The sequence below is a fragment of the Equus quagga genome, chromosome 3 (genome assembly GCF_021613505.1).
Source record: "Equus quagga isolate Etosha38 chromosome 3, UCLA_HA_Equagga_1.0, whole genome shotgun sequence".
Lineage (NCBI taxonomy): Eukaryota > Metazoa > Chordata > Mammalia > Perissodactyla > Equidae > Equus > Equus quagga.
In genome coordinates this window covers 117,183,130-117,208,410 of record NC_060269.1, presented here as the reverse complement: position 1 = coordinate 117,208,410, position 25,281 = coordinate 117,183,130, and the positions used below count along the sequence as shown (strand labels likewise).

The following is a 25,281-nucleotide window of genomic DNA, read 5'->3' as shown; positions in this document are numbered from 1 at the left end:
ATTATTACCCAGTCAGTTTTACTTCAAGTGGTTTTTTATGCATTTTTAGAATTTTAATTTGTACATATGTGATTTTTGTGGATTCGAGATGGATTTTTCAGCAGGTGATCTCATTTACAAGAAAATATCATTACAAATGCCTGTTAGAATGTCTCACTATGGCACTTCGATTGAAATGAATCTCTTCACAGCTGTAGAAAAGTTCTTCTGAAATTTTAGTATCATAAGCTCCAAACTTCTCTGCTCTAAGAACTCTGAAAAGAACTGCCAATTTTTCTCAGTAACTATCCCAAGAAAAGTCTGTGACAGCCATTCCAGGGCCATTTACAAATAGACAGAAAAGGGGGCCAAATACTTCATAAAATTTGGCTTGATTCAAATGGCTCCAGGGAGGTCTCCCTGCCTGAAATATTTCTCAGCTGAAATTCCTCAGTTTGGATTTTACTCATTTAACTTAAGCCAAAAGTCCTCAATTAAAAGCCAGTTTCTGGGGACTCATTTATTCAACCAACCAAGAATTCTGGAGATTGTCTGCAGAAGGCACGATGCTAGCCATGGCAGAAATCATAAAGCCTTACAGAGACCATAAGAGACAAAGCTATTATCAGCGATTAATACTTCGGGAGAGAGTATTTATATATTTATCTGTTTTATTTATTTATTTATTTATTTCGATTTGAGAGAACAATTTCTTGTTATAATGAACCAGAAATACAAGATTCCACGGAAACTCGAACAGTTGACAGAATATGGGTGAACTTAAAACTTCAAGGGAAATAAGAAAAGGGTCAAACAAAGCCAATAAATAGAGAAGCCCCAGACTGGTTTGGGATAAACACAAGAATAGCATTTCAGCATGGGTATTTTCTGACCCCTCTCAGCAGGTTATCTGCCAACTTTCTCCCATTCTTTTCTCCTTCTGAAGCATCCACCAAACCAAATGGCTTATTCCTCTCTATGGCATGTCTAAGTCAAGCCAATAGTACCTCTTTAGATATGATGCAAAGCCAAGAGGAAAGTTTATAAATCTCATTCCAAGACAGAAAGTGTACATACACTACCCAGCACACTGGTTATGTGTCAATGTGCATGGTAGCAACTTTAATCAAATCAGAACTGCTACCATGTGTAACCTATTATGTGGCCCTGTAGCTATTTCAATGTTCCTAATTTACTACACTAAAATATCAACAAGGCATAACCCATTTCTGAGCTCCATGTTTTCTAAACACTTCTAAGAGGCTATTAAAGATGATGTAGAACAGACCTAACTCTCAGAAACCTATGCATTAGGGAGGAACACTGATGGGCTCCTTTCGGGGACTTGTTTCATGGGGGCACAGAAACCAACAGAGGAAATGTTAGAACATCAGTATAACAGGTGACAGGAGAAAGAGGTGGGAAGAGCGTGTCCTAGCCACAAGGCCAACACATTCACGTTCAAGGAGAAATTTCAGTGAAGGAAAAAAAAAAAAAAAAACCCCAAACAACATAACAAAACAAAACCCAAGTCAAAGAAAAAAGGGTTTCATACAACACAGTATCAAAAAAGTAAAAGGAACACACTAAATGCACAAACTGGTGGCAAGTAAATCCACAGCCTATTGTGATAGGTCCTTCCAGCATCAATCAGGTTTCTTCTCATCTGTTATCTCAAGGTTATGTACAGATGTGGTGACTTTAACAAGAGTCTCTCACAGGAGGGCGGGTAGGCTTCAATCATTGGTTTCAGGATCTGTCTGTGCCACGTAGGCATCCAACTCAGCATCCAGGTGTCCTTTCGTTTTCAACATGTATGCATCCAACTGGTTGTCCAGCTGCTCCTTGGTCAGTACAGGGCGAGCAAGGGCACCTCTCCCTCGTCCACGGCCTCTGCCTCTGCCTCCAAAGCCCCCTCTTCCCCGACCTATCATACCCCGACCTCTACCACCGATTCCGCCACGACCCATAGCTCCGCGCCCTAGGCCCCCTCTCCCAGGACCTCCACGACCTCGAACACCACCTCTTCTTAAGCCCATTCGGGGAGCTACGGCTCGTCCACCTCGGAGCAGGTTTTGACCTCGGAGCGACATCCCGCCCCTAAGTAGGGTTCTTGTGGCACGTCCCCCACGTAGTCCGCCTCTGGGCAAGCCTCTCTGGATTATGGGCAGGCCTCGTCCTCCGATTGCTCCCCTGGCCAGGGCCCCTGTGGGTCGGCCTAACCGTGCCTGGATGTTACTCTTACCCAGGCGCTGCTTTAAGCTCTGCTTAAGTTTTAATGCTGCCTGAACAGAGGGTCTATTCTCCATCTGCTGGGCCAGTCTTCTGTTTCTGGCACTGGCTAGCTGCTGTTGTTGCTGCATCGAAGCTCGAATATTCACTGGCATCGGCTGTTTGTTCTTCAGCATATTAGTAAAGCGCTCATTTAGAGACATCTTGGTGGTGCTTTTTAGCACAACTTTCGGCGCTGACTGTGCAGCCATCTTCAAATCCCGAGAATCGAAGGAAACAGACGCCAGTGCTCCTCCCGGGGCTGCCACCACGGCTGCGGCAGGCGGGCCGGCGGCCGGACGGACCTGAGTGGCCGGTGGACGGGCTCGGCTTAAGTTGGTGGGCGGTTGGTCAGAGGTGTAAGCGGTAAATTGCTAGGTTAGTTCGTTGCCGTTGGCTGGCTGGCTGGTCGGCCGGTCCGCCTGCTCGCCCGGCCTGCCCTTGCCTGCCTTTCGTCTGTCCCACCACAGCTGCTGCCGCCAACTCCCGCTCGCTGTCCAAAACACTGTTTTATTTATTTTTTTAAAAGGTATCAAAAATTAGTATGAAAAAATGGGAAAGGGCTCCCACCCCAAGGACATACCTGGGTAAAGGCCCTGGGAGACCAAGGGTCAACCCAGGGTCAGCAGGGGCCAAAGAAGTGGCAGCCATGAACTTCAGAGGAATAAGAGAGGAGGGGAAGTCCTTTGCCTCACTAAAAATTTCATCCAGGATCAGACATCCAAGACTTTGTTTAAGCTAATACTTTCTATTTAGCAGGCAATGTCTTAAAGGCTTCGCTTTCACTTTTCCTTGGAACACAGCTATGAGATGATAACCTCATTTATCGGAGGATGAAACCAAGTCTTGGAAAGGTTAGTAACTTTCCCCTATTAACACAGCTAACAAGTGGCAGAGCTACTTAACCCAAACCCAGGCAGTTTGACTCCAGAGCCCACACTTTTAATATAAACACTGAAGCGTGCTGTATTAGGTTCCTATTGCTGCTGGAAAAAAATTATCCTTCAACTGGATAGCTGAAAACAGCAGGAATTTATTCTCCACAGGTCTGCAGGTCAGAAGCCTGACATGGGTCTCGCTGGGGTAAAATCAAGAGGCCGGCAAGGCTGTTCCTTTCAGGAGGCTCTAGGGAAGAAGCTGTTTCCTTGTCTTTCCCAGCTTCTAGTGGCTGACCTCATTCCTTGGCTCGTGCCTCCCTTCCTACATGTTTCAAGCCAGCAACGCAGCATCTCTCTGATCCTGTGTCTGTCATCACATCTCTGACTCTCCTCTTCTGCCTCCCTCTTCCCCTGTTAAGGACTCTGGTGATTACATTGGGGCCACCCAGATAATCCAGGAGAATCTCCCTATTTTAAGGTCAGATGAGTAGCACCCTTATTTCCATCCTCAACTTTAATTCCCCATTGCCATGTAACCTACTATATTCACAAATACCAGGGATTAAGATATCGACATCTTTGGGGGACCATGTTCCTGCCTACCACAGATGCTTTGATGTTGTTGACTCATTTTTTTGTGTGACTCTTACATACAAACAACCACCTGCAAATGATTAGCTCAAACAAGTGTGCCTTCTCTCCCACCCGCTGACTGCCCTCCTCTTCCCTCTTCCCTCTTCCCACCTCTGTTGGAGATGCTGTGGTTTGGAAACTCTCCAGTCACAAGCCTTGGTTCTAGCCTGATTCACTCAGTTCTACTGCAGGAAGAGCCCAGGGGGTAGGCATCTTGGCCATACTGTACGAGATCACTGGGGGGAAATTGCTATTCAATTTTGCTCCTGTAATGAGCGTTCAAAAGGCTCAGGAATGATGCTCTAAAATGTAAATGAATCTGATATCAAGTCTTTGTGCAACCAAGAGCTAGCTGTGTGTTTTAGCTGTCAGCTACCCGTGCTTTTGACTTTCCCAGAAGGCAAGAACTGAGCAAAGAAACAGAAGAGGACAGTGGCCTGAGGAAGAACTAGGCCTTGACTTCCTCTCTTTCTCATTTATCATTGGTAACCAAAATCCCTTAAAGACCTCAAAAGAGCTATAAGATTGAGGGCAAAGAAGAAGCTATGGGATTTCAAGCTATTCAGTAGCAGGCATAGCGAAGGCAGCAAACAGGTAGCTGCAGAAGGCTGAGTAGATAGCTAGGCCCACAGCCAGGACCAGCTGCATAATTTGTGGGCCCAGTGGAAAATGAAGATGCAGGGCCCTAGTAAGAAAAGAAGTGCTTTAAAGATACTAAAATATAAACATTCTTTCCTCTAAAAATATTTTATTACTTATAAAACATAATCACAGTAATAGGGACACATGAAGAACAACATAAACTTACAAATTGCACAAAAAATAATATTTTATGTCAGAATTTAATACGATACAACAAATAGTACTTTATTAATGTGACATCTTGATTGATCATAAGACTTTTCTGGCTCATTTTTCTGCAAATTCATTTATTAAGTCATCAAAAGTAGATTTTTAGCAACATTATTTTCAATCTATATAATTGAAAATGGCATCAGCAGCTCTACAAAGATGCAAGATTGCAAAAGATTTTTGTTAAATTTTAGTTTTGACAGAATATTTCTTCTGATGCAACTTCTACTGGAACTAAGAGTATGTTATAGGTTGTGACAACATTGGGATAAATTTCTGATAAATTATTTCAAAATACAAATTTTAGTATATCTAGAGCTGATGATCCTCATGGAGCAAATCTAATGAAATGTTTAACTCTTCACGTGAATTAGTTTTGTGTAAATCTGAATTTAATTTTAAACATAAATTTATACAATGGCATTTTAATGTTTCTTCTGAAATTTTTGGTAAATTGTGGAGGTCATTCAAGAAATCAAAAATGGCATCAAAAATTATATACCATTCAGAATGCCTGTTTATACATTCTATAGTTGTATTGTCAATTTTAAGAAAAATTTTCATTTTATATCGTCTTCCTTGTGAATAAATGGTTCATCTGAAGTTCACGCGAAAGTAATGTTCTTTTCCACTGACAGTGGTTAAATGTAATTTCTACTTCCAAGCCTGTGGATATTCATCTTGCAACGTTTCAGTATTCAATACCAAAGATTCTAAACTCTTTGAGGAATTCTAGTGACTCCCTGATAAATGCTTTATTGCATTGTTCATGTGTATGCATTTATTGTGTAATAATTTACTAACAAATTCTGTTGTCGGAGTGCCAGCGGCTCCTGTCCCAAGGTTCAGGCTGGAGAGTTAATATTTGTGCAGATGCCACATGGATGGGCTCCAGGGACAATGGCGAGGCCAGCCTCCCACAGGTCCCCATGTGGAACCCTCCTCCACCCCGGGGCCAAGGCCGCCACTGCCACTCCTGCTGCTTCTGCTGTTGCTTCTGTGGTTGTGAGGCCACCATGACCCCATGGGCCCAAGTCCGCTACCTTGGGGCTCTGTGGAGTCCCAGAGAGTCCTGAGGCACTTACAAGTGCCTTGGGTTGCTCAGCACCCACACCACCCAGCTGTGCTGGTTGGCATGTGCCCTCGTGTACACACACTACCACCTAACATATCTCTGCTGCTTACACACACGCTCCAAACCTCACTCAAAAAACACAAGTTTAAAGATAAAGTTATTAAGAATTCAAGATGGCAACAGCAGAGCATTAAACCAAGCCTGGAACCCTCTGAGCACAAGGCACTGTACCATTGCACAGGTCACCCGCACATGAAGCCAGCCCTGCCCTCAGGCCTCCAGAGGAAAAAGAAAGACAGGGAGGGTGAGATGGAAATGAAAGCTTGTGACAAGTCCTGAAAAGTTACAATGGCAGGGGTCCCAGCCTCCCATCACCTCTCAAATCATAACCACTGTATCCATCCTCCACTCACATCTCTTCTGCCACACCCACCAAATTCCATGCTGTTGGAGTCACCGTCTAGACACGGCAACCACCACTGTGATAGAGCAGGGACTGCTGGTTGTTCACCCTAATGCACTCTCCACCTCTTTCATAGTAATGGAGTTTAAGGTGCACCCATGGTTGCCCAGCTAATGACTACATTTTCCAGGCTCTTCGTAGCTAAGTGTGGCCATCTTACTGAGTTCTCCACCCTATAACATAAGCCAATTCTTCTTCTACTTTACCTGCTTAAAAGGGACTTGCTGCCATGCACTTCCTCTCTTTGCCCTCCCACAAGCTGGAGCACAGATACAGGGTTCAGCTAGTTTCAATCACTCAGATAAGGACCACAGTCTAGGGATTAGTGAAGCAAAAAATGGATGGAACCCAAGTCTTTTGATGACTTCATAGGGCAAGGCTGACCCAGCAAATGGAAAATTCATCTTGGATCTACCACTTAGAGAAATAAAATGTGTTTCAGGATGTCTTTTGTTACAGCAGGTTAGTTTTCTATAACTAATACAGATGATTTGAAACTGGGGAGGTTTCATTCCCATTGTCCATCTGTTCATAAGACGAATCTGAGAATAAAGTCCAGTGCCTGGTATGAAAGTTAGGCCCCCAGGAAGAAAGTGGTCCATCACATCCCAATGAGGACTCTGGGTGTACCTTCCCACAGAGACATTCATTTACACATGTCAGCTATGAGTCTGACAGGCTTCGGTAATCCAGCCCAGTCTAGAAATGTACCCACTCCATTCTTCTATGATATCTTTCATGTTTGAAATAACTGATTTGCAAACATATCTTTGAAATAGAGCCCATTTATTTTCTAAAGTCTGTGTGTAATACTGTATCTACCTTATAGAATTGTAGCAAAGATTAGCTGAGATGATACGTGTAAACCATTAGCACAGTATCTGATGCCAAGTGAGCTTTCGATAAATTTAACCTTCTTTATTATTACTGACATTATTAAATCGACATCATAATATAGGCAGCCAAACCAAGAAGGTATTTATTTTAAGGAAGTATACTGCAACAGGCTTGGGGTATCAGTGGGCAACAACCCTCCCCCTCCCAGCCTTTGCACACAGAGTTATGAGGGATAAATTAGTCCAATGTTCCTAAATCTCTTAGCTTCCACAAGTAGTTCTAGCACATTTTTCCGAAAATAAATTGCATAAAATATTACCTCAAAAAACGTGTGAGGTGTTAAAATATTCCTCAAAGTAGTCAATTAGAAGTGCTGGGTTAGAGAGTCAACAGGGACAGAAATGCCTGTGCCTCAGAAAGAAGAAAGGAAGAATTGAGCACGTGAGAGAAACAGAAAGAGCCAGCAAATCCGCTCCTCCCCTCCCGCCCCTTCTCCCCCCACCAAAAGTCTGGCGAGAGAAGAAAGAAGTTTACCTTCTGTAAGATTAACTTTACAATCAGTGATACACAATGGATCAGGGCAAGGTGGTTTTTAAAAACTGAGGGGAAAAAATGGGCTTCTACTTTGAAAAAAAAGAATAAAAGGAAAACAAAATTTCTTTAAAGCTATAGGGAACAAAGAGAGATAACAGAAAATCTTAAGATTTAATTAGGTGTGGAAAAAATCTGGTAATGGAACCGAGAAGGCAGACTTTTAAGTAATTACTTATCTCTAGAGCGCTATTTTCAAGAGTGAACAATGAATAAGATAATAACAGAGAGCAGAAAAGTGAGATGAAATAGGTGAAAGCTTTCTTAGATAATCTGGACTTGGCAGTATTTCCTTTGTTCAGCATTTCTAAGGAAGGAAATATTCCACACAGCAAAATATTCTAATAGCTGAAGCATATCCATTTAAGATTCTTAGTAGCTTTCATAATTTTACTAAAGTTCTGTGAAATAGAACACTCGTTCTCTTCTGAAATTGAGTGTGCTGATTTTTAACATTTCCTTGCTGCTCCAAGGTCTTTAGGATGAGCAGCAAAAATTTCCCAGCGCTGCTGGGAGGTTGCTGGGGTGAATTTGTCCCTATGCTAAGCTGCTAAAGACTGCTGCCTGCTTTAGGTGCTTGCCATTTATGTATTGTCCTCCCTCCTTAAATGCAGTCTCAGCCGTCAACATCTCTACGGTGTAGACACACCTGCACCAATAGTTTTATCCATCTCCATTTCCAACTTGTTTGCTATTAATTATAGAGATCTGGGGAAACAAAAGGAGCAAGTTTCTAGATTTATTTCAAAAGTAAAAGTGAACAGGCTATGGAAAAAGGACCTCGGGAAATATTTTTAATGGCAGAAGTGAACATCTATTTGGTAGTTAATCTTTCTTGTTTTTTTACTTTTTAATCACTGGTTGTGTTCTGAATAATTTAGGTGGCAACCTCTGGATGAGTGAAGTGCTACCACATGTTCAAATGACTGAATTAAAATAGAAGTGACACATGAAAAGAGACAGTGTTGCTTCAGTGGAAAGAGCATGGAGCTTTACCATTAGAACTGGGTTCAAGGCCCAGTTCCGCCTCTTACCATCGGTGTGAACACTCACACCCATTATGCAGAGGTAGTTTGAAGGTTAAAAAGATAAGATAAAGTACTTGTCTCCATACTTGGCACATATAGAGCTCATATAGGTAAGCTATATTATTATTTTTATATCATTAAATATTTAGTGGAAATTTGGATGGGTATCTTATATACTCAGAAGGGATTACTACAAACCCCAAATTTAATCTGTAAGAAAAAAAACAACTTTAAATTATGTTAGGTAAAATAGAATTAATTAGATTTCTGAAATTTTAAAGCTGGGAGAGACTGGCAATCACACAGTCCTGCCTCCCCGGCCTATAGATGAGGAAATCAAGGCCAGAGAGTCAACATGACTTGGCCAAGGTCACAAAGCTAGCATGGAGAGGCGGGAGTGGAACTCAGCTTTCTTAATGTCAAATCCAATGCTCTTAAGCAAATATGAATTCATCTAGAACAGAGGTTGGCAAACATTTTCTATAAGGGACCAGAGGGTAAGTTTTTTAAGTTTGGAATGCTTACAGTCTCTGTTGCAACTGTTCAACTATGCTGTTGTAGAGCCAAAGCAGCCCTAGATGATAGATAAATGATGGATGTGGCTGTGTTTCAATGAAACTTTATTTATAAAACAGGCTGCAAGCTGTATCTGGCTCACAGGCTATAGTTTGCTGACTCCAATCTAGAACAAGTTGACAGACTCTTTAGCTAAAGGAAAATGATGGGTACAATTTTAAATCAACAAATCAACTGTCAATGCAGTAAAAAACTGGATGACAATAAGAGATCTCAGGAGAGTGATTACGTATATATTTATATATATATATGTATGTATGTTTTAAATGTTGATATTGTGACTAATGTTTTTAAATGATGTTTGATAAGGATCAGTCCTGGCTTCAAGATCATTTTATTATTTAGTAGTAATTGGGATACTATAAGAAAGAAGCTCTAAGAAAGCAAGACGATTGTCAAAGAATTGGAATTCTAAATTATCTTGGCTAAATAAGAACAGTGAAGAGAACTAAAATAGGAGGAAATATTAAGTGATATAATTTATTTCAGTTAGAATAGCTCAAACACAAAAAACTAAGGAAAAAAGCAAAGGACTCTAACCTAAAGAAATAAGTAAATATTGCCATCAAAATCTACTGATTACGACAAGCTGAAAGCATGTCATCATCTCACCAAGGGAACATCCTTAATATCAGAAACAAAGAGTATGATCATGGAGCCAGGAACAATCTACCACAAAGAAGAACACACCAGAAGTGTATCTGGCATTGTGTCAGGACCTCCTCATGATACGGGTTCCATGATCCTAACCTTCATAATATTCTTCAGACACACAAAGAGAGACCTCATGGAGGAAGGTGCCCAAATGCCTTTTCTTCTCCACTAAGGACTAATGCAAAGAAATGCCTATGCTGCTGTATGAAGCAGGGACACATTTCCTGTCCCTAAGAAGTATGAGAAGGGAATGGCTTTGCCAAGGAATATGGTTCAAGCTTCCTCTAGGGAGCCTTTGAGAGAGAAGTCTAAACTTTGCATCTGTTTGGCATGAGGTATCCTCCCTGAAGAGCAAGGAGAAAAGTAGAAGAATTTCAACAGCTGAATTTTAAAGGAGCTATTCAAATTGTCATTTGACATACTCAATTGAACTAAATGTAGTACTCTAATTTTCCCTAATGTTTATGTCGCTTCCTAGTAGTAAATTGGTTCTTTAAAAAGCACATCTACCCTTGGAGGCACTAAGAGTGATATATGATGAGAATGAGGTTCATTACATTACGCCGACTTGCTCCCAACATCTGTTCAGTTTATACAATGACTCATTCAGAATATTCAGTGCTTAGTGCGAACAACCATGATCTTCCAATATTTGATTTATCCTTGGGCTTTCACAGACCTAAACTTTGGTTCCACTTCATGATTTTGGAAGAACAAAGGCATAAAATGAAGCTATATCAATGAACAAGAGATTGAGTTATAACTGTGAAAGTTTTATGCATACAACGTTTGCAACTCATAGGTCTCTGAGTCAACATGATGGTGTTAGCCAAAAGGCATTTAAACACCTTTGCTCTCTGTCAGAAGCACAATGAGAGCTGTTACCTGAGTATCATCATCCATTGTCGTTTCCTATAACTTTTTCTTTATATAGCAAAGAAAAATTTTAACTTAATATATAAAGGATCACAGTCCAACATTAATGTTAAATAACATAGAATAGTGTTTTTCATATATATATAAAAATAGTACTTTATTTATTTGTATATGTGCACTTGCAATGTAGTTATAATTTATAACTAAATACAACTATGAGAAAAGCATCAGTTTTTCAGTATAGATAATAGGCAATTTTATTTCTGTGCATCAGCTGAAAAAAAGAAGACTTCAATTATCACACAAAAATGTTGATGCTTTACAAATATTACTAAAAAGTAAATTAAAATGAAGCCACTTTCACACTTGTTAAAAATAAAATGTTAATGGAAAGAATAATGTGTTGGAAAATAGAGAGAGAATATATTCATTATAATGGAAAGGAAAGAAATACCTATTAGTTGTAACTGACGTTGTAAACAAAATTCCTGTAGAAATAATACTATGAAACTCGGAACTAAAGCATATTTTTAAAAAGTAAATTATCAAGACCAAAAAGACGCCTGCCCCTTGAACAAGAGAAGCAGTGTTTAATTTGCTTGAAGGAAAGTAACGTTTTGTGTTGAACCTCAGAAATCTCAGAACCATGGATTTTTCTCATTTATTTTCCATTGTAATGTCCTTCAGGCTTTCTCACAGCAACAACAATGGATCTAATAGACAACTTAGGCATGCAAAACCAGTACATATTCAGTTTTATCAGTTGGTAAAAAATGTTTTTTCTCACCCACAGCTTTGACCAGGTCATCCCTCCCCGCGAGTGGCCTCTCTATTGTTCTCCTTATCAAATGCAGACTCCTCGTTCTTAGCTTCAAAGGCCCCCTCCAGGTTTCCCAGCTTTCATTTCCTCTCTAACCAGTCTATTCTTCCAGCCAAGAAATCCTTCATTCAGTCCTTTCATTCACTGCCCCCAATCCTTCATCCATACCATCTCTCACTCGTACAACACCAGCTTAGACCACTTTCAACTACTTACTTCTCCCCTAAAATGTGATGAAACCTAAATGACCAATTGCCTTTGTTTGCTTATTTTTATTTTTAAATCTAATGACATTTGCGCTGTACAAAAGAGATTATGAGATGGTGTTATGGAAACCGAAGTGGGTACCCTCCACCAGAAGCAGTTGTCTCACAAAGTAAAGTATATTTGCAGTAAATAGGAGACCACGAGGAGTCATTTCCAGAGTCATGGCGTCCCTGAACAAAGAGAAGCAGGGACATTTATTTCGGATGGGGGATGAATATTCAAAAGGGAGAGGAGGGTATTCCCTTGCACTGGCTCAGGTGGAAAATATGCTTCCACATACACTGCGGATTACATTGATAAGGCCTAAGTTCCTCCTGGGGAGATCTTAGTGTTAAAAATAAGACAAATGTCATAGGCGTGGCTCTCCTGGTGAGGCTTGGTCTGGTTCAGGGTGGTTGGTGACTGCATCTCCTTAACATAACAAAAGGAAAAAGAACAATTTGGAAAAACAGTTGAATATCCAAACCCACCCTTGAGTTCCTCAGGGTAACTACTGGGTGACAACGGGACCAGGATCCCAGTGACAAATTTCTCAAGTATTTTAGTCATTCATGTTCAATCTATTAGGCCTATATCAGGCATAGCACAGAATAAAAAATAAAGCTTTTGCAACACTTTTAAGTATAGGAAAAAAAAAGACACTCTATTGCATTTACTGATTGCTGGTTGTAGGAATTTCAGTTGATATCGCTTCAGGGACCACGCCAAGACTGGAAGAAATTGGGAAGCTTAGGTACTAGATATGAGATGAGCAAAGACACAGATAGCCCCATATCACACCATGAAAGTAATAAACTGGCAACAAGCTGAGAAGGAGGAACACAGACAGGATACGGGAGGAGAAACCGGGTGGCAAATGAGCACAGTATCACAAGCAGAAATAAAAATAGACCAGAATTCAGCCTGCCAGACATAACTGCCTTTGGGCATCTCACTGGATGCCAAATGCCAAAATGGACACATAACATTAGTGACACGAATCACTATCTCATTAGACTCATTTCTCAGAGTCCATTCCCCTGTCTGCAATAAACATTACTTTTAGCATGCTGATTTTGTTGCTCATAATACCAATCCTAATGAGACTCCCAGCTGCAATGCCAAAGGTTGGGCTAATTTAGTGCCCCTTAAGGTATTTTCTTCATTACTGAAAGCATCTTCCTATCATTCAAAATTGTACGGAGTATCAAGGTTATTTTGTCAGGAAATATCCTGAAATGATGAGCCTCAGTTTCCTTATCCGTAAGATAAAGGACAATAGCTTATACTCATTAGGTTGGGTTAAAAATTAAATAAGACAAAGCTATAAAGCACTTAATACAGTAATTGGAACCCAGCGTGCATGCAATAAAAATCTGCTGTTATTTTTTTTATTGTTATTATTATTACTATAAGAACCAGATGACAGTTGTCATTGTAGCCTAAATTTGAGCTATAAACTAATAAAATCTAATCTTTAAACCAAACAATGGTTATCTATATGCATTTTCTATCCTCCTATGAAATAAAATGAACCACATTTTTTCAAACAACTCTCCTGAGTCTAGCAGGGTGCTGGCCTATTTCATAATCAAGAGAAAAACACGAGAGACGAAGGAGAGGTGCTGAAGGAGCAGCTTTAGTATCCCTCAGTCCGTGCCACAGTTAAAGGCGAATCGGCTGAGCCATTTCCCACCACTCCTGTGGGTCTCAGATGAGGACGCACGTCATCAAAATTGCTTTTGCAACTTGCCCTTTAAATGTCCTGAAGTTTTGTCCTCTTTCTTCTTGTCTCCTTCCTTTCACTTCACGTTCACTCATCCATGCTTTTTATTTCAGCCCAGTGTATACACTAATGACCCCCAGGCTCTTGTTCCCCTCGGCTCACACCTCTCTCCTGAATTTCTGGTACCTCTACCCTGACGCAACCAGGGAATTCATGTGTCCGAATGGGTCTTTCTCCCAACTGTTCTTTGCCCTGTGGTCTACAGCTTGGTGAGTAGTGAGACCCACACCTTCTACCTCCTCCCAACCAAACACCTGGTTGTCTTCATTCCTTCTACCCTTTTCTCTCCCCAGTGGATCACCAAATTCTCCATCGTGTGAGTCCTTGGGGACAGAGACTTTGTCTTGTTTGCTCCCTAATCCTCAGTGCCTGAAACAACCCCCGCACATAGTAGGCACTCCATACACATCTTTTGTGTGCATGAATGGCACATAGTTGCTGCTGCATAACTGTTGAATGAAGGGGTGAATGTATTTCTTTGAGTTCTCAGAAAACAAGAAAAACATAGAAATAATTCTCTTTTACTGAAGTCTTTTTAGGAATTTGTTCTTCTAAACAAGGCTGTTAAATCATATGAAACAGTTTGTTTTCTATCAGAACAACAAGATACTATTTGTTTTGTTATAATGTTCAAATGTTAATCTTCTGGCTGAGTTTCACAGTTAAGCAAGAAGTTTTCCAGTCTTCAGATTTTATCCTATAAAAATCTGAAAAAATCCTCTCTATTCAAAAGTTATACTTAGCAGGGAGTCCTCTGAAATCCAAATTGAAAAAAAATTGGAAACAGCTGAACAATCCCAAATAATATTTCATAAAATCCTATGGAGTGAAAAGGCAGATCTTGAGGGGGCCACTGGCTGGGTATATTAGACAATTTCAGAAAACGTTAACTCTTTCAGACCCTCTATATGCTATTCAGTGGACAGAAGTAACTGGTCAAATGTTCCCCAAGAATTTTAAATGATCAGCCCCACATTTCACATAAAATGTTCTGTCGTTCTGCCCTGTCCATTTGAACTAATTTTAGCAGAACAGGGTTCTAAAGGATAGATGTTGCTTTCTTGCTGGGAAGTATGTACCCTTACATTTTACTTTCTATCAAGTCTCCAGCCAAATCAACTGGAGTTGATTGCTTTGCTTCATAAAAATAGCAAAAATGTGCTACAAATAACAGCAATAAATATGTAAAAGGTCAGTACATTCATGTCTGCATCTGTAAATTCACTTGCAAAATAAGAGACTTCATGACATAAAAATATTTCAAAGCTCTTTTATTTTTGTCACTACTATTCTATACCGGGCGGATCTGAGCATTACATGTTTCTTCAATTAGAAGCCTGCCAGCAGCCTGACTTATTTTCAGTGCAAAGTCTTAGCCTAAATTAAGCCATACATTTCTGACATCTTGTCTGAGTAGACTGAGAGCAAAACTCCAGACTTCTTAACCAGATCAATATCAGCACTTCTAAACTAAATAGTTACTTTTTTTCTTGTGCTGAGATTTATTCAAACTGCCAACTATGAAACAAGAAACAGGAACATTCTCGTGAGGAAGAAAAGAGAGAGAAGCCAACTGGAGTGTGCGCAGGTAACATTGTTTATCCAATAACAAATTATAAGGTTAATGAACAGTATTTGTATATATAATGATGTGCTATATACGTATACAGCGAAATGTCCCTATACAACCTGTACTTTTTGTATAAAATAAACCCTTCCCTTCTTGTGTGGGTCTAGTGATATAAGTCTAATCTTTAATCTGTTCTAATTAAATGTTTGAAAGAAATTATTTAAGTAAGTAGTCTTTGTACACAGAACCACTATTTTCTGCTAAGTTTGAATACTATTAAGTTAAATGTACACAGAAATCCTCTTTTCTCCTTTTAAAATGTGTGTGCTACGTTTTCCAACAGTGACCTTCTGGGTCTGTGAACTCTAACAGGCCCAGATTCAAGTGGGTTCAAATCACAGCTCTGCCCAGTCCTACCTCTGTAATCAAGCAAATTACTTTGGAGTGGGAAGGCTCTCAGTCAGTCTGTGCTGCTGCAACACCACTACGGACTGAGGGGCTTACACAACCAACATTTATTTCTCACAGTTCTGGAGGCTGCAAGTCCAAGATCAGGGCGCCAGCATGGTCAGGTTTGGGTGAAGACTCTCTTCCTGGCTATGTCCTCACATGGCCTTCCTTCGTGCCACAGAGGGAGGACAAGCTCTAGCCTCTTTCCTTACAAGGACACTAATCCCGTCATGGGGATCCACCCTCACGACCTCATCTAAACCTAATTACCTCCCAAAGCCTCCACCTCTAATACCTTCGATTAGGAGTTTGGGTTTCAACATATGAATTTTGGGGGAACACAAACATGTAGTCCATGACCAGAAGAAAAACCGTAATCCTCACAGTGCCGCTGTGAGGAGTAAATAAGATATACTGCCTCTAAAACTCTTAACATGGCACTTCATATACAACAAGTGCTCAGCAAGTACTATATTTTATTATTACTATTATAACAATATCATCATTAAACACTCTTATTAAAATACTATTATTTGGATTGGAAAGTCTGGCCACTGTTTCTTCTGTTTTGTTTTTTTATTTTTAATTCTGTAACTGCCTATTCACCAGAGAGAAGCTTCACTTAAAAGTAATTGATCTTTCCTTCTACAAATCTCTCGTGAAAGACCATTCCCACAGAATAGCCCCACCAGCCTCTAACATTTAGCTATTCTATCTGCACAATTACTCAGCACTTTTCTGTTCTTAGTATTTATTCCACGTATTAATGCAATCACCTGTGTATGTGCATACGCATTTATGTGTTCCTTCTTATCCTATATGTGTCTGTTTCAACGTTTGATTATCATTTAAGCAGTAGAACCGGGAGAACAGCCGGGTCTGTTTGCTTCTCTTTGAAGTGTGGCATGTGTTTCCCTAGAGGGAAAGAAAGTCTTTCCAAGGGAGTATACATGCAGAGACAGTTTTTAGGAATCAATTTCCACATCCTCAATTCCCTCTTTTCTATAATTGACCTACTTCTGGCCACATGCAAGGGGGCACTCATCAGTTTCCCTTTCCCACCTTGCCTTTCACAGCATCCCTTTTTCCAATGGATGAAAGAAAGACATGCCTCTTACCTGTTCCAACCCTGCCACAATGCATAACCCCAGGGTGTGAAACATCTGGAGTCCCAAGCATGCAGACAGTTCAAAATCTCTTCCATTTAGCTATCTTCCATCCTCATCCCCCAAATGTCAGAGAATATACTACATCTAAGAGAAACCCCTTGAAGGTAAAGTTAAACAAGCACAGACAAGAAATTCTGAAGGAGAGGGCACGTTCATTCAGGCAACAAATTTGTGTCAAGGTATTGGGTTTAGTTTGTCTGCCTAATTATGTATCTTCTAATTAGAAGTAAAAAGTAACATTCTAAGCTTCCAGTTCCAGTTAAGATGGAATAAGAATGTTCCACCTCATCCCCTCTCTGATTATAACTAAAAATTGTGAACAGAACACATAAAGCAACTATCTGCAGTATCCAAAAAGTAAAGAGTGGCAGGCAGATTGGGAAGGGAAATCAAGGCTTAAAAAAGTCTAATACAAATATGGAATTATTACGTTGTGCAGCTGAAACTAATATAATGTTATATGTCAATTATACCTCAATTTTTTAAGAATGACTAATAAGGAAGTGTGTTTTCTAGTGTTTTTCTTTTTCTACCCCTATTTCCCCACATAGCATCAGAGCAGCAAAATCATGGAACTGTACGGCAGGCATGGCCAAGAAAACTACCCTCCCTGGTCAGAGTAATGTGGAGGAGGGGCCCTGCAAAACAAATAGAGTAGGGAATTCCCCTGGGTTGTTTTCTCTCTTGACCCTCCTCTGGAGAGGAGTCCCAAGCCTGAAGCTGCAATCATGCAACAGTGGGAGCAGCAGCAGCCTAGGTTGCCTATTTGCCCCAGAGGTGGGATATGACAGTGACAGGATACTGAAACTACAGCTTTTTGGGCAGAAGACCAGAAGAAAGGGTCCCTGGGAGCTGGAGTTCCAGGAAGATCACAGAGAGGAGGGAGCTCAAGGAGAAAGTCTTGTAGAGCTGCATGAAGTCCTGCATGTGAAGTCTTGGGCTTATCCCCCAGGTACGCACACACAAAAATGATTTGAATAGAAAGGCTTTGAGAAGTAAACTACAATGTAGCCTGTGGCCCAGGTAGGGAGGATCCATATAGCACTTTGAAGGCCTTGAAAACTAAACTGACATTGGAACCAAAGCCCACAGAAGGTATAACTGGACTTGTGACCTAACTGGGTCAATTGACTACGAAAACAAACAATTATACAAACAAACAACAACATTCTCCAGAAAATGTTAACAGGGCCCAGAATCTCATAATATATTCAAAATGCCCAGGATATAATCCAAAATTAGTTGACATACAAAGAAACAGGAAATTCTTAGCAACTCCTAATTGAAAAGATAATCAGTAGGCACCATCCCTGAGGTGACCTAGATGTTGGAATTATTTGACAAAGCCTTTAAAGCAGCTATTATACCCAGGCTCCATGAAGTAAGGGTCAACAAGTTTGAAATGAATGGAAGTTCTCAGTAGAGAAATAGTTTTAAGAATCAATCAAATGGAAATTTTAGAACTGAAAAACATAGTAAATAATTTTTTAGGAGCCAAGGAGTGGCAGAACGGAGATGACAATGGAAAGAGTCAGTGAACCTGAATATAGATTAACAGAAATTATACAACCTGAACAGAGAGAAAAAAGATTGAAAGAAAAGAACATAACTTCAGGGACCTGTTGGACACTATAAAAAGGTCTAACAATGTCATTAAAATCCAAGAAGGAAAGGGGAAACACTTCTACAAAAAAAAAAAAAAAATCAAAAAATTAATGACTAAAACCTCCTAAATCTAATGAAAGCTATAAATTCAGACTTTAGAAGCTCAGTAAAACCCAAATAGGATAAACTCAAAGAAAATCATACCTAGACACAAAATAATCAACAAAGTAGAGTTTATCCTGGGAATGCAAGGCTAGTCCAACATTCAAAAAGTAATAAATGTAATCCTCAGGTTAACAAACTAAAGAAAAACCATATGGTCAAGACAGTAGATGCAGAAAAAGCATTTGATAAAACTCACCTTTTTCATGATAAAAACTCTCAGGAAACCAGGAAAAGAAATTTAATCTAAGGTCTTGCTTGATTTGGTTAACCCTACCAAGGATACTCAACTTTTCTTAAAGTCAACTGTGTGATATAACCTAGCACAGGAGTGACCATCCCACCATAGTCACAGTTCATACTCACATTCAAAGGTAGGGAGATTACACAGGGTGAGTACACCAGGGGCCTAGAATCTTGGGGACCATCTTAGAATTTTGTTTACCATAACAAGCAATGAACAATAGGAAACCAATATTCTAAAAATAGTACCTTTTACAATAGCTCTAAAAGTACCTTACAAAATATGTGCAAGATCTATATAATGACAATGTTGATAAAAGAATCATGGAAGATTTAATAAATGGAGAGATAAACCAAGTTCATAGTTTGAAAGATTCACTACGGCTAGGTTATCAAATTGACATCTCCCTAAATTAATCTATAGCTTTAACACAATTCCAATCAAAATCTCTGCAGGATTTTGTGACGAGCTGATTCTAAAACTTATATAGAAAGGCAAAGTACTACAGCTGAAAAATAAATTTTGAGCAAGAACACAGTTGAAAAATGCACACTACTAGATGTTTAGCCTTAATATAAAGCCATACTAATCAAGACAACATAGTTTTGGTTGAGGGAAAGATACATAGATAAATGGAATAGAATAAAGAGCCCAGAAATAGACCCACATGAATATGGTCAATAAAATCTTGACAAAGCTACAAAAGCAATTTAATGGGGAAAGGATAGTTTTTTCAACAAATGGTCCTAAAAAAAACTGGGCATCCACTTGCCCTATATCTCACATCTTACGCAAAAATTAACTCACCATAGATCAGAATAAAATGAAAGCTATAAAAGTCTTGGGAGAAATTACAAGTGAAAATCTTTGTGCACATAGGTATGGCAAAGAGTTCTTATATGACACAAAAGCATGTTCCATACAAGAAAAAATTTGATAAATTAGACTTTATCAAAATTAAAAACATTTGCTCAGTGAAAGTCTATGTGAAGAAAATGAAAAGACAAGTTACACACTAGGAGAAAATATTTCCAAACCACATATTCAGAAAAGGACTTGCTCCCAGAATATATAAAGAATTCTCAAAACTCACAATAAGAAATAAAACCTAAGAAAAAAATGAGCAACAGATATGAATAGATACTTCACTAAAGAGGATCTACTGATTGCAAATAATCACATTAAAAGACGCTCGTCACCAGTCATTAGAGAAATGCAAGTTAAAAGCACAATGAGATACTCTGCACGTCTATCAGAATGGCCAACACAAAAACAACAATAAAAATCAACCTGACAATACCAAGTGCTGGTGAGACAGTGGAGCAAGTGGAACTCACATACATTGTGATGGAAAGGAAAATAATACAGCCACTCTGGAAAACAGTTTGGCAGCTTCTTATAAAATAAAACATACACTTATGAATCTAGGTATTTATCCTAGAGAAATCTTCTTACAAAAACTTTAAGTGAATGTTTAGCAATCATTTTCATAACTGACAATATAACTGAAAAATGTCCTTCAGGACCTGGCCAGGAATCGGCAAGCAGCTGGTGCTGGGTGGACTGGGCCAAACTCGGGGCACTGGGGCCTGGGGGCTGCTTGGGGTGAGGCCACCTTGGTTTGTAAAATACTGTCCTGAGCCTGGGGTCCAGGTATAAATTTTAAAAGAAAATTTTTTTAAACAAGTTAGTGAATAAACAAATTAGGGTGCATCCATTTAACAGAAAACTGCTAAACAGCGAAAAGGAAAAACCACTGATCCATGTAACAACATGGATAACTCTTAAAAGTATCATGCGAAGCAAAAGAAGCCAGTCTCCAAAGATAACATGATTCTATTTATACGACATTCTGGAAAAGCGTGAGTGTAGGATTGCAGAGCAGATCAGTGGTTTCCGGGGGTTTGGAGTGGGAAGGTGGGTTTGAGCACAAAGAACAACACGAGGACATATTTTCGGTGATAGAACTGGTCTGTATCCTGATTGTGCTGGTGGCTGCATAAATCTATGCACGTTTTGAAACTTACAGAACTATACACAAGAAAAAAGTGAAAATTACTGTATAAATTAAGAAGTAAAAAAAGTAAGATTCTTATGATGGGGACACATATTACACACATATAAACTGAAAAATAAAGTCAGTCTATTTCTGTTAGAAAGTCACTCTACTTTGGCAAATTAGGCTGACATTGAAGACTGGCTTTACCAATTAGGTAAATTCTATATAAATTGAAAGACTCGAATTAACAGCTCTGAAGTTTTGATACATATATTTAAAGCACATGATAATATGAAAAACTTTTAATAAAAAATATTGTATTTGCAAAGATTAATTGAAATTAGCAATATTTCAGTTTTCCCAATTCTTTCTGAGTATATGGGGGTAAACAAAGTGGCTCTCAGTGGAGTGATAAATATGACATTTGATAAATCCTGGTAAAGTTGAGACCATGAAGACTCTAGTGACTGGATAACAAATTCATGTGCAAGCAAGGTGCTTTCCAACTCTGCTTTCAAAAATGGAATGAGAATCTAGTCAACTTGTCCTCCAATCATTAAAAAGAACTTTAATGATAAATTACTACTATGTGACTTTTGACATTAAACTGGAAAGTTGTTCAAAGAACTGAATGTCATTATTATAATAAAACTTTGTTTATTTCTATGTACTTGATTATGTGAATAAGTTTGCAAAGCACTACAATCTAGAAGACAAAAAATAGGCATGGAATTGATGCCAAAACTCTCTTACATTCTACACAAACCAGTTTTAAAAGAAAAGAAACCATACCAGGGGGCTGGCCCCGTGGCCGAGTGGTTAAGTTCGCGCGCTCTGCTGCGGGCAGCCCAGTGTTTCGTTGGTTTGAATCCTGGGCGCGGACACAGCACTGCTCATCAGACCACGCTGAGGCAGCATCCCACATGCCACAACTAGAAGAACCCACAACAAAGAATATACAACTATGTACCAGGGGGCTTTGGGGAGAAAAAGGAAATAATAAAATCTTTAAAAAAAAAAAAAAAAAAAAAAAAGAAACCATACCATCTAATACATCAAGAGAAGAATTTCCAATAAATGTCACATTTAAGTTTAGTAATTATTTATAAACACTTATAATAGATTTAAATGACAATTATGATGATAAATTAATAAAAAAATTGTTGACAGAGTCTCATGAGTGAAGGAAAATGTTTTAAAGTAATAATTTCCACTTTTACACATGGTTTTGTTCTAGAGATGTATAATAGGAACATAAAAATAATTTATAAGCCTTAAAAAGAGACTACACCAGAATGAAATTCTGTGGAAGAAGGGGAAAAGAAATAAGAGTTCAGGGAGAAAGAGGAACAATGTAAAATTTGCTGAATGTTAAAAGAAGAGTTGTAATTTTTGAATGGTTGGTGAGTGCCAAGTCACTATGGTATATAAATTCCATTGGACACATTTAAAAGAATAATATAAGAGTTTCATTTTAAAATGTCAATTATTATAATATCCTTTAAATTGTATTCTTTGCCATTATTTATGTCCATGATTAAAACTTTTTAGATATTAACATAAAATTGTGCAAGGGCTGTATAATTTTTCAAAATCCTTTTTGGGATACACAAGCAAAAATATTTAGAAGACCACTGCTCTAAAACACTATGTTACACTGCCTCCTCAATGGGAATTTAGCTCATTTTGTTTAAATGTGTTCAGGGGTTCAGACACAAAACAAACATATGGATTGAGCAGATGAAAATGGAGGCTGCAATTACATCTCAACTGCTGAGCTCAGTGGAATTGAAGATCACAATGCTATTTGGCATAACGAAGTCGTAATTTCAGAAGAGATTCACAGATTTTGATGTGATAGTTCTGAAGCACGCATTAGTTTCAGTGGCTGGCCCAGAGTTTAGAGTTGAAACTCTAAGATGTCTCAATTATTAGGCAATTGTCTCACCGTTGTAGCTCAATTTCCAGGGGAACTTATTGAGCTTAAAGAATTATGTCCACGGAAAAGACATAGATAGTATCCTATCTTGGGAATTTTGAAGACAAATATGAAACTTAGACCTAAACTAATATTTCTATTACGTGGGGGGAAAAATAGCGATTTTTTTCAACTATATGATTCTGTAAAGATATATCTTATATGATTAAATTAATCACCATAGGGGCCTATAAAGCTAGATTTAGAATTAAAATAGATGATGTCTTGATGAGGTTTCATTCAGGGTGTGAATGATCGGCATTCTTGTTGGAGTGATTGAACTGATTATTGACCAAAACAGGCTTAAGGCTATGTGCTTATGATTATATATATTGAAAAAATCAGACTTTTGATGCTACAAATTCCTGTATTTGATTGCAATCTAGAAAACCACAAATGTGGATTTCTGATTTTAAGGTGCAATATTGAACAAAAAGTGGATACCCTTGGTCTCCAGCCTCTGAACAAAACAATACTCTGTAAAAAGCACAGGGATCAACCTATGCTCTTGGGTTTCTGAGTTATCAACCTCTAAGCCATACAACTAACTTGTAAAGAGAAGGAGAAGAATGAATGCAAATGAGAAAAGGAAACCTCTATTATATCTGTTTTAGGAACCACTGTGCCACCTCAGGCAAAGCAATATTTGGCAAAGAATAGAGACCTAATCTCAAATGACCTATAAACAAGAATTACTGAGCCCACAGAGAACAGGTGGCATTAGACTCAACAAGAAATCTATTTTGTTTGGCATGGCTTCTTTCTGCTGGGTATGTGGCAGAGTGAAGTCAAAACAAGACTGTGGTCCTCACACAAAAGCAGTAGAAATCCACAAGATATGCATTTCTCTTGGTTCATAGATTGAAAGAAGTTGTTAGGGACTTTAAATGATTTTTTTCAAACTTCAAGTTTCAATTCACAGCAAAAAGAAATTCAAATATCAGAGAAGCTGACCATGAAGTTTATTAAGAATTCTCCTGTGTCCTTAGTTCTGTCACTACCCTAATAACAACAACAATAATGGTAGCTGTTACTCATATAGCTTCTCTTCCTTACCTTATCTTCAGCCACTCTTTCTAATGTGCCCTATGTTACAGCCCTACAGACAGGTGCTTAAAAGAACTGAGAGGGGATATCTGGGGGAAGAGCATTGCAGGCAGACAGAAAAGAGTAGCTGGAACTTAGAGAGCAAAAAAGAAATTAAGAGAGAAGTCAGAGACGTAATGGGGGCCCGATTGTAGGGCAGTATGTCTATGTTGCACAATGCCAGGAGGCGCTATTTACATTGAATTCTGTGTGATTGGTGCTCCACTGGAGTTGTGCAATGCAACAACACTGATGAAGGGCCCTCAAGGTTCTAAAGATGGTAGCTTTTATAGTGAGTGAGATGGGAAGCCTTTAGAAAACTTGAAAAGGAGAGATGTGAATGCTTAAAAGATCAATAGAATTTGAGTAGCAAAAAAGAACATTTTGCTGCTGTGTGGAGAATAGTGTGCGGGGACATAATGAGGCAGCAATAGGGAGCCGGAAGCATAATTCAGGCATGAGTTGAAGTGACTTGGACCAGGTAGTGGTTGTGGAGGTGGTGAGCACTGGTTGGATTAGATGCATCTTTTGACAGTACAGCCAATAGCGTTTGCTGACAGGTCAGATATAGTGTGGGAGAGAAAGAATAGAGTCAAGGATGACCTAAAGTTTTTGGCTGGAACAACTGGAAGAATGAGATTGCTATTTACTAAGATGGGGAAAGCTGGGAGAGAAGCAGGTGTGGGGGCAATATCCGATCAGTTTTGGACATATTACATCAGACATGGCTTTTAGATGCTCAAGTGGAAATAAATAGGAGGCAGCGTGTGTGTGTGTGAGTGTGTGTGTGTGCCACAAGCATAAATATGCATGCAGGTCCAGAGTTCAGAGGAGATGCAGCCTTGAGACCCACATTGGTAGTTATCAGTGCAGGGCGGTGTTTAGTCATGAGTCTTAATTAGATCACCAAGACGAGAGGCGCAAAGACTAAGCCCTGGGGTACTCAATGCGTAGAGGTCAGAGAAATGAGGAGAAATCACAAAGGAAGCTGAAAATAAGTGGCCAATTGGGAGGAAAACCTACCTGGAAGGCAAAGGAAGAGAGTTTATCAGGAAGGAGGGAGTGATTGAATGCGGCAAATGCTGCAGGAGGTCCAGTCTGAGGACAACTGAGAACTTCCCATGAGATTTAGCAACATGGGTGGAAATCCTTGGAGACCTGGAAAAAGTAGCTTTGCTCAAAAGGTTGGAATATGGGTCTGAAGCTTGGGGAAGTGGAGTAAAATCTGGGATGAAATATAGATTTAAGAGTCATCAGTACTCATGTGGCCAGAAGCAAGTATGAGATTTCCCAGAGAAAATATATAGAATGTTGAGGAAAGAGAATTGAGACTAGAATCCTACAGAATACCAACATTTAAGGGGTCAGCAGAGGAAAAGGAAAGAGACTAGAGTGTGGCCAGAGTGGCGGGAAGCAGACCACTCAAAACAGACCTGTGGTCTAGAAAACAAAG

General features: G+C 39.3%; 2 protein-coding genes across 3 annotated transcripts in view; both read right to left on the bottom strand.

Moving 5' to 3' along the window:
* The window catches only part of LOC124237618 (atrial natriuretic peptide-converting enzyme-like), a 211,430-nt gene that overhangs the window by 95,355 nt on the left and 90,794 nt on the right, over window positions 1-25,281 (bottom strand). The gene's annotated exons all lie outside the window — the stretch shown is intronic.
* LOC124237617 (chromatin target of PRMT1 protein-like) lies at window positions 1,080-2,674 on the bottom strand. 2 transcript variants are annotated; one of them, XM_046657470.1, is made up of 2 exons: window positions 2,060-2,674; window positions 1,080-1,921 (listed from the first exon to the last, which is right to left on the bottom strand). In XM_046657470.1, exons 1-2 carry the CDS (start codon window positions 2,460-2,462, stop codon window positions 1,716-1,718), a joined length of 609 nt encoding a protein of 202 aa, XP_046513426.1. In that variant the 5' UTR covers window positions 2,463-2,674; the 3' UTR covers window positions 1,080-1,715. The 2 variants fall into 2 exon arrangements, with proteins under 2 accessions (XP_046513426.1, XP_046513425.1); XM_046657469.1 differs by having other exon boundaries at window positions 1,089-2,672.

Bases quoted from the DNA above. Each gene is read 5' to 3' on its own strand.
- LOC124237617 (XM_046657469.1), bottom strand. From the start codon at position 2,462: ATGGCTGCACAGTCAGCGCCGAAAGTTGTGCTAAAAAGCACCACCAAG.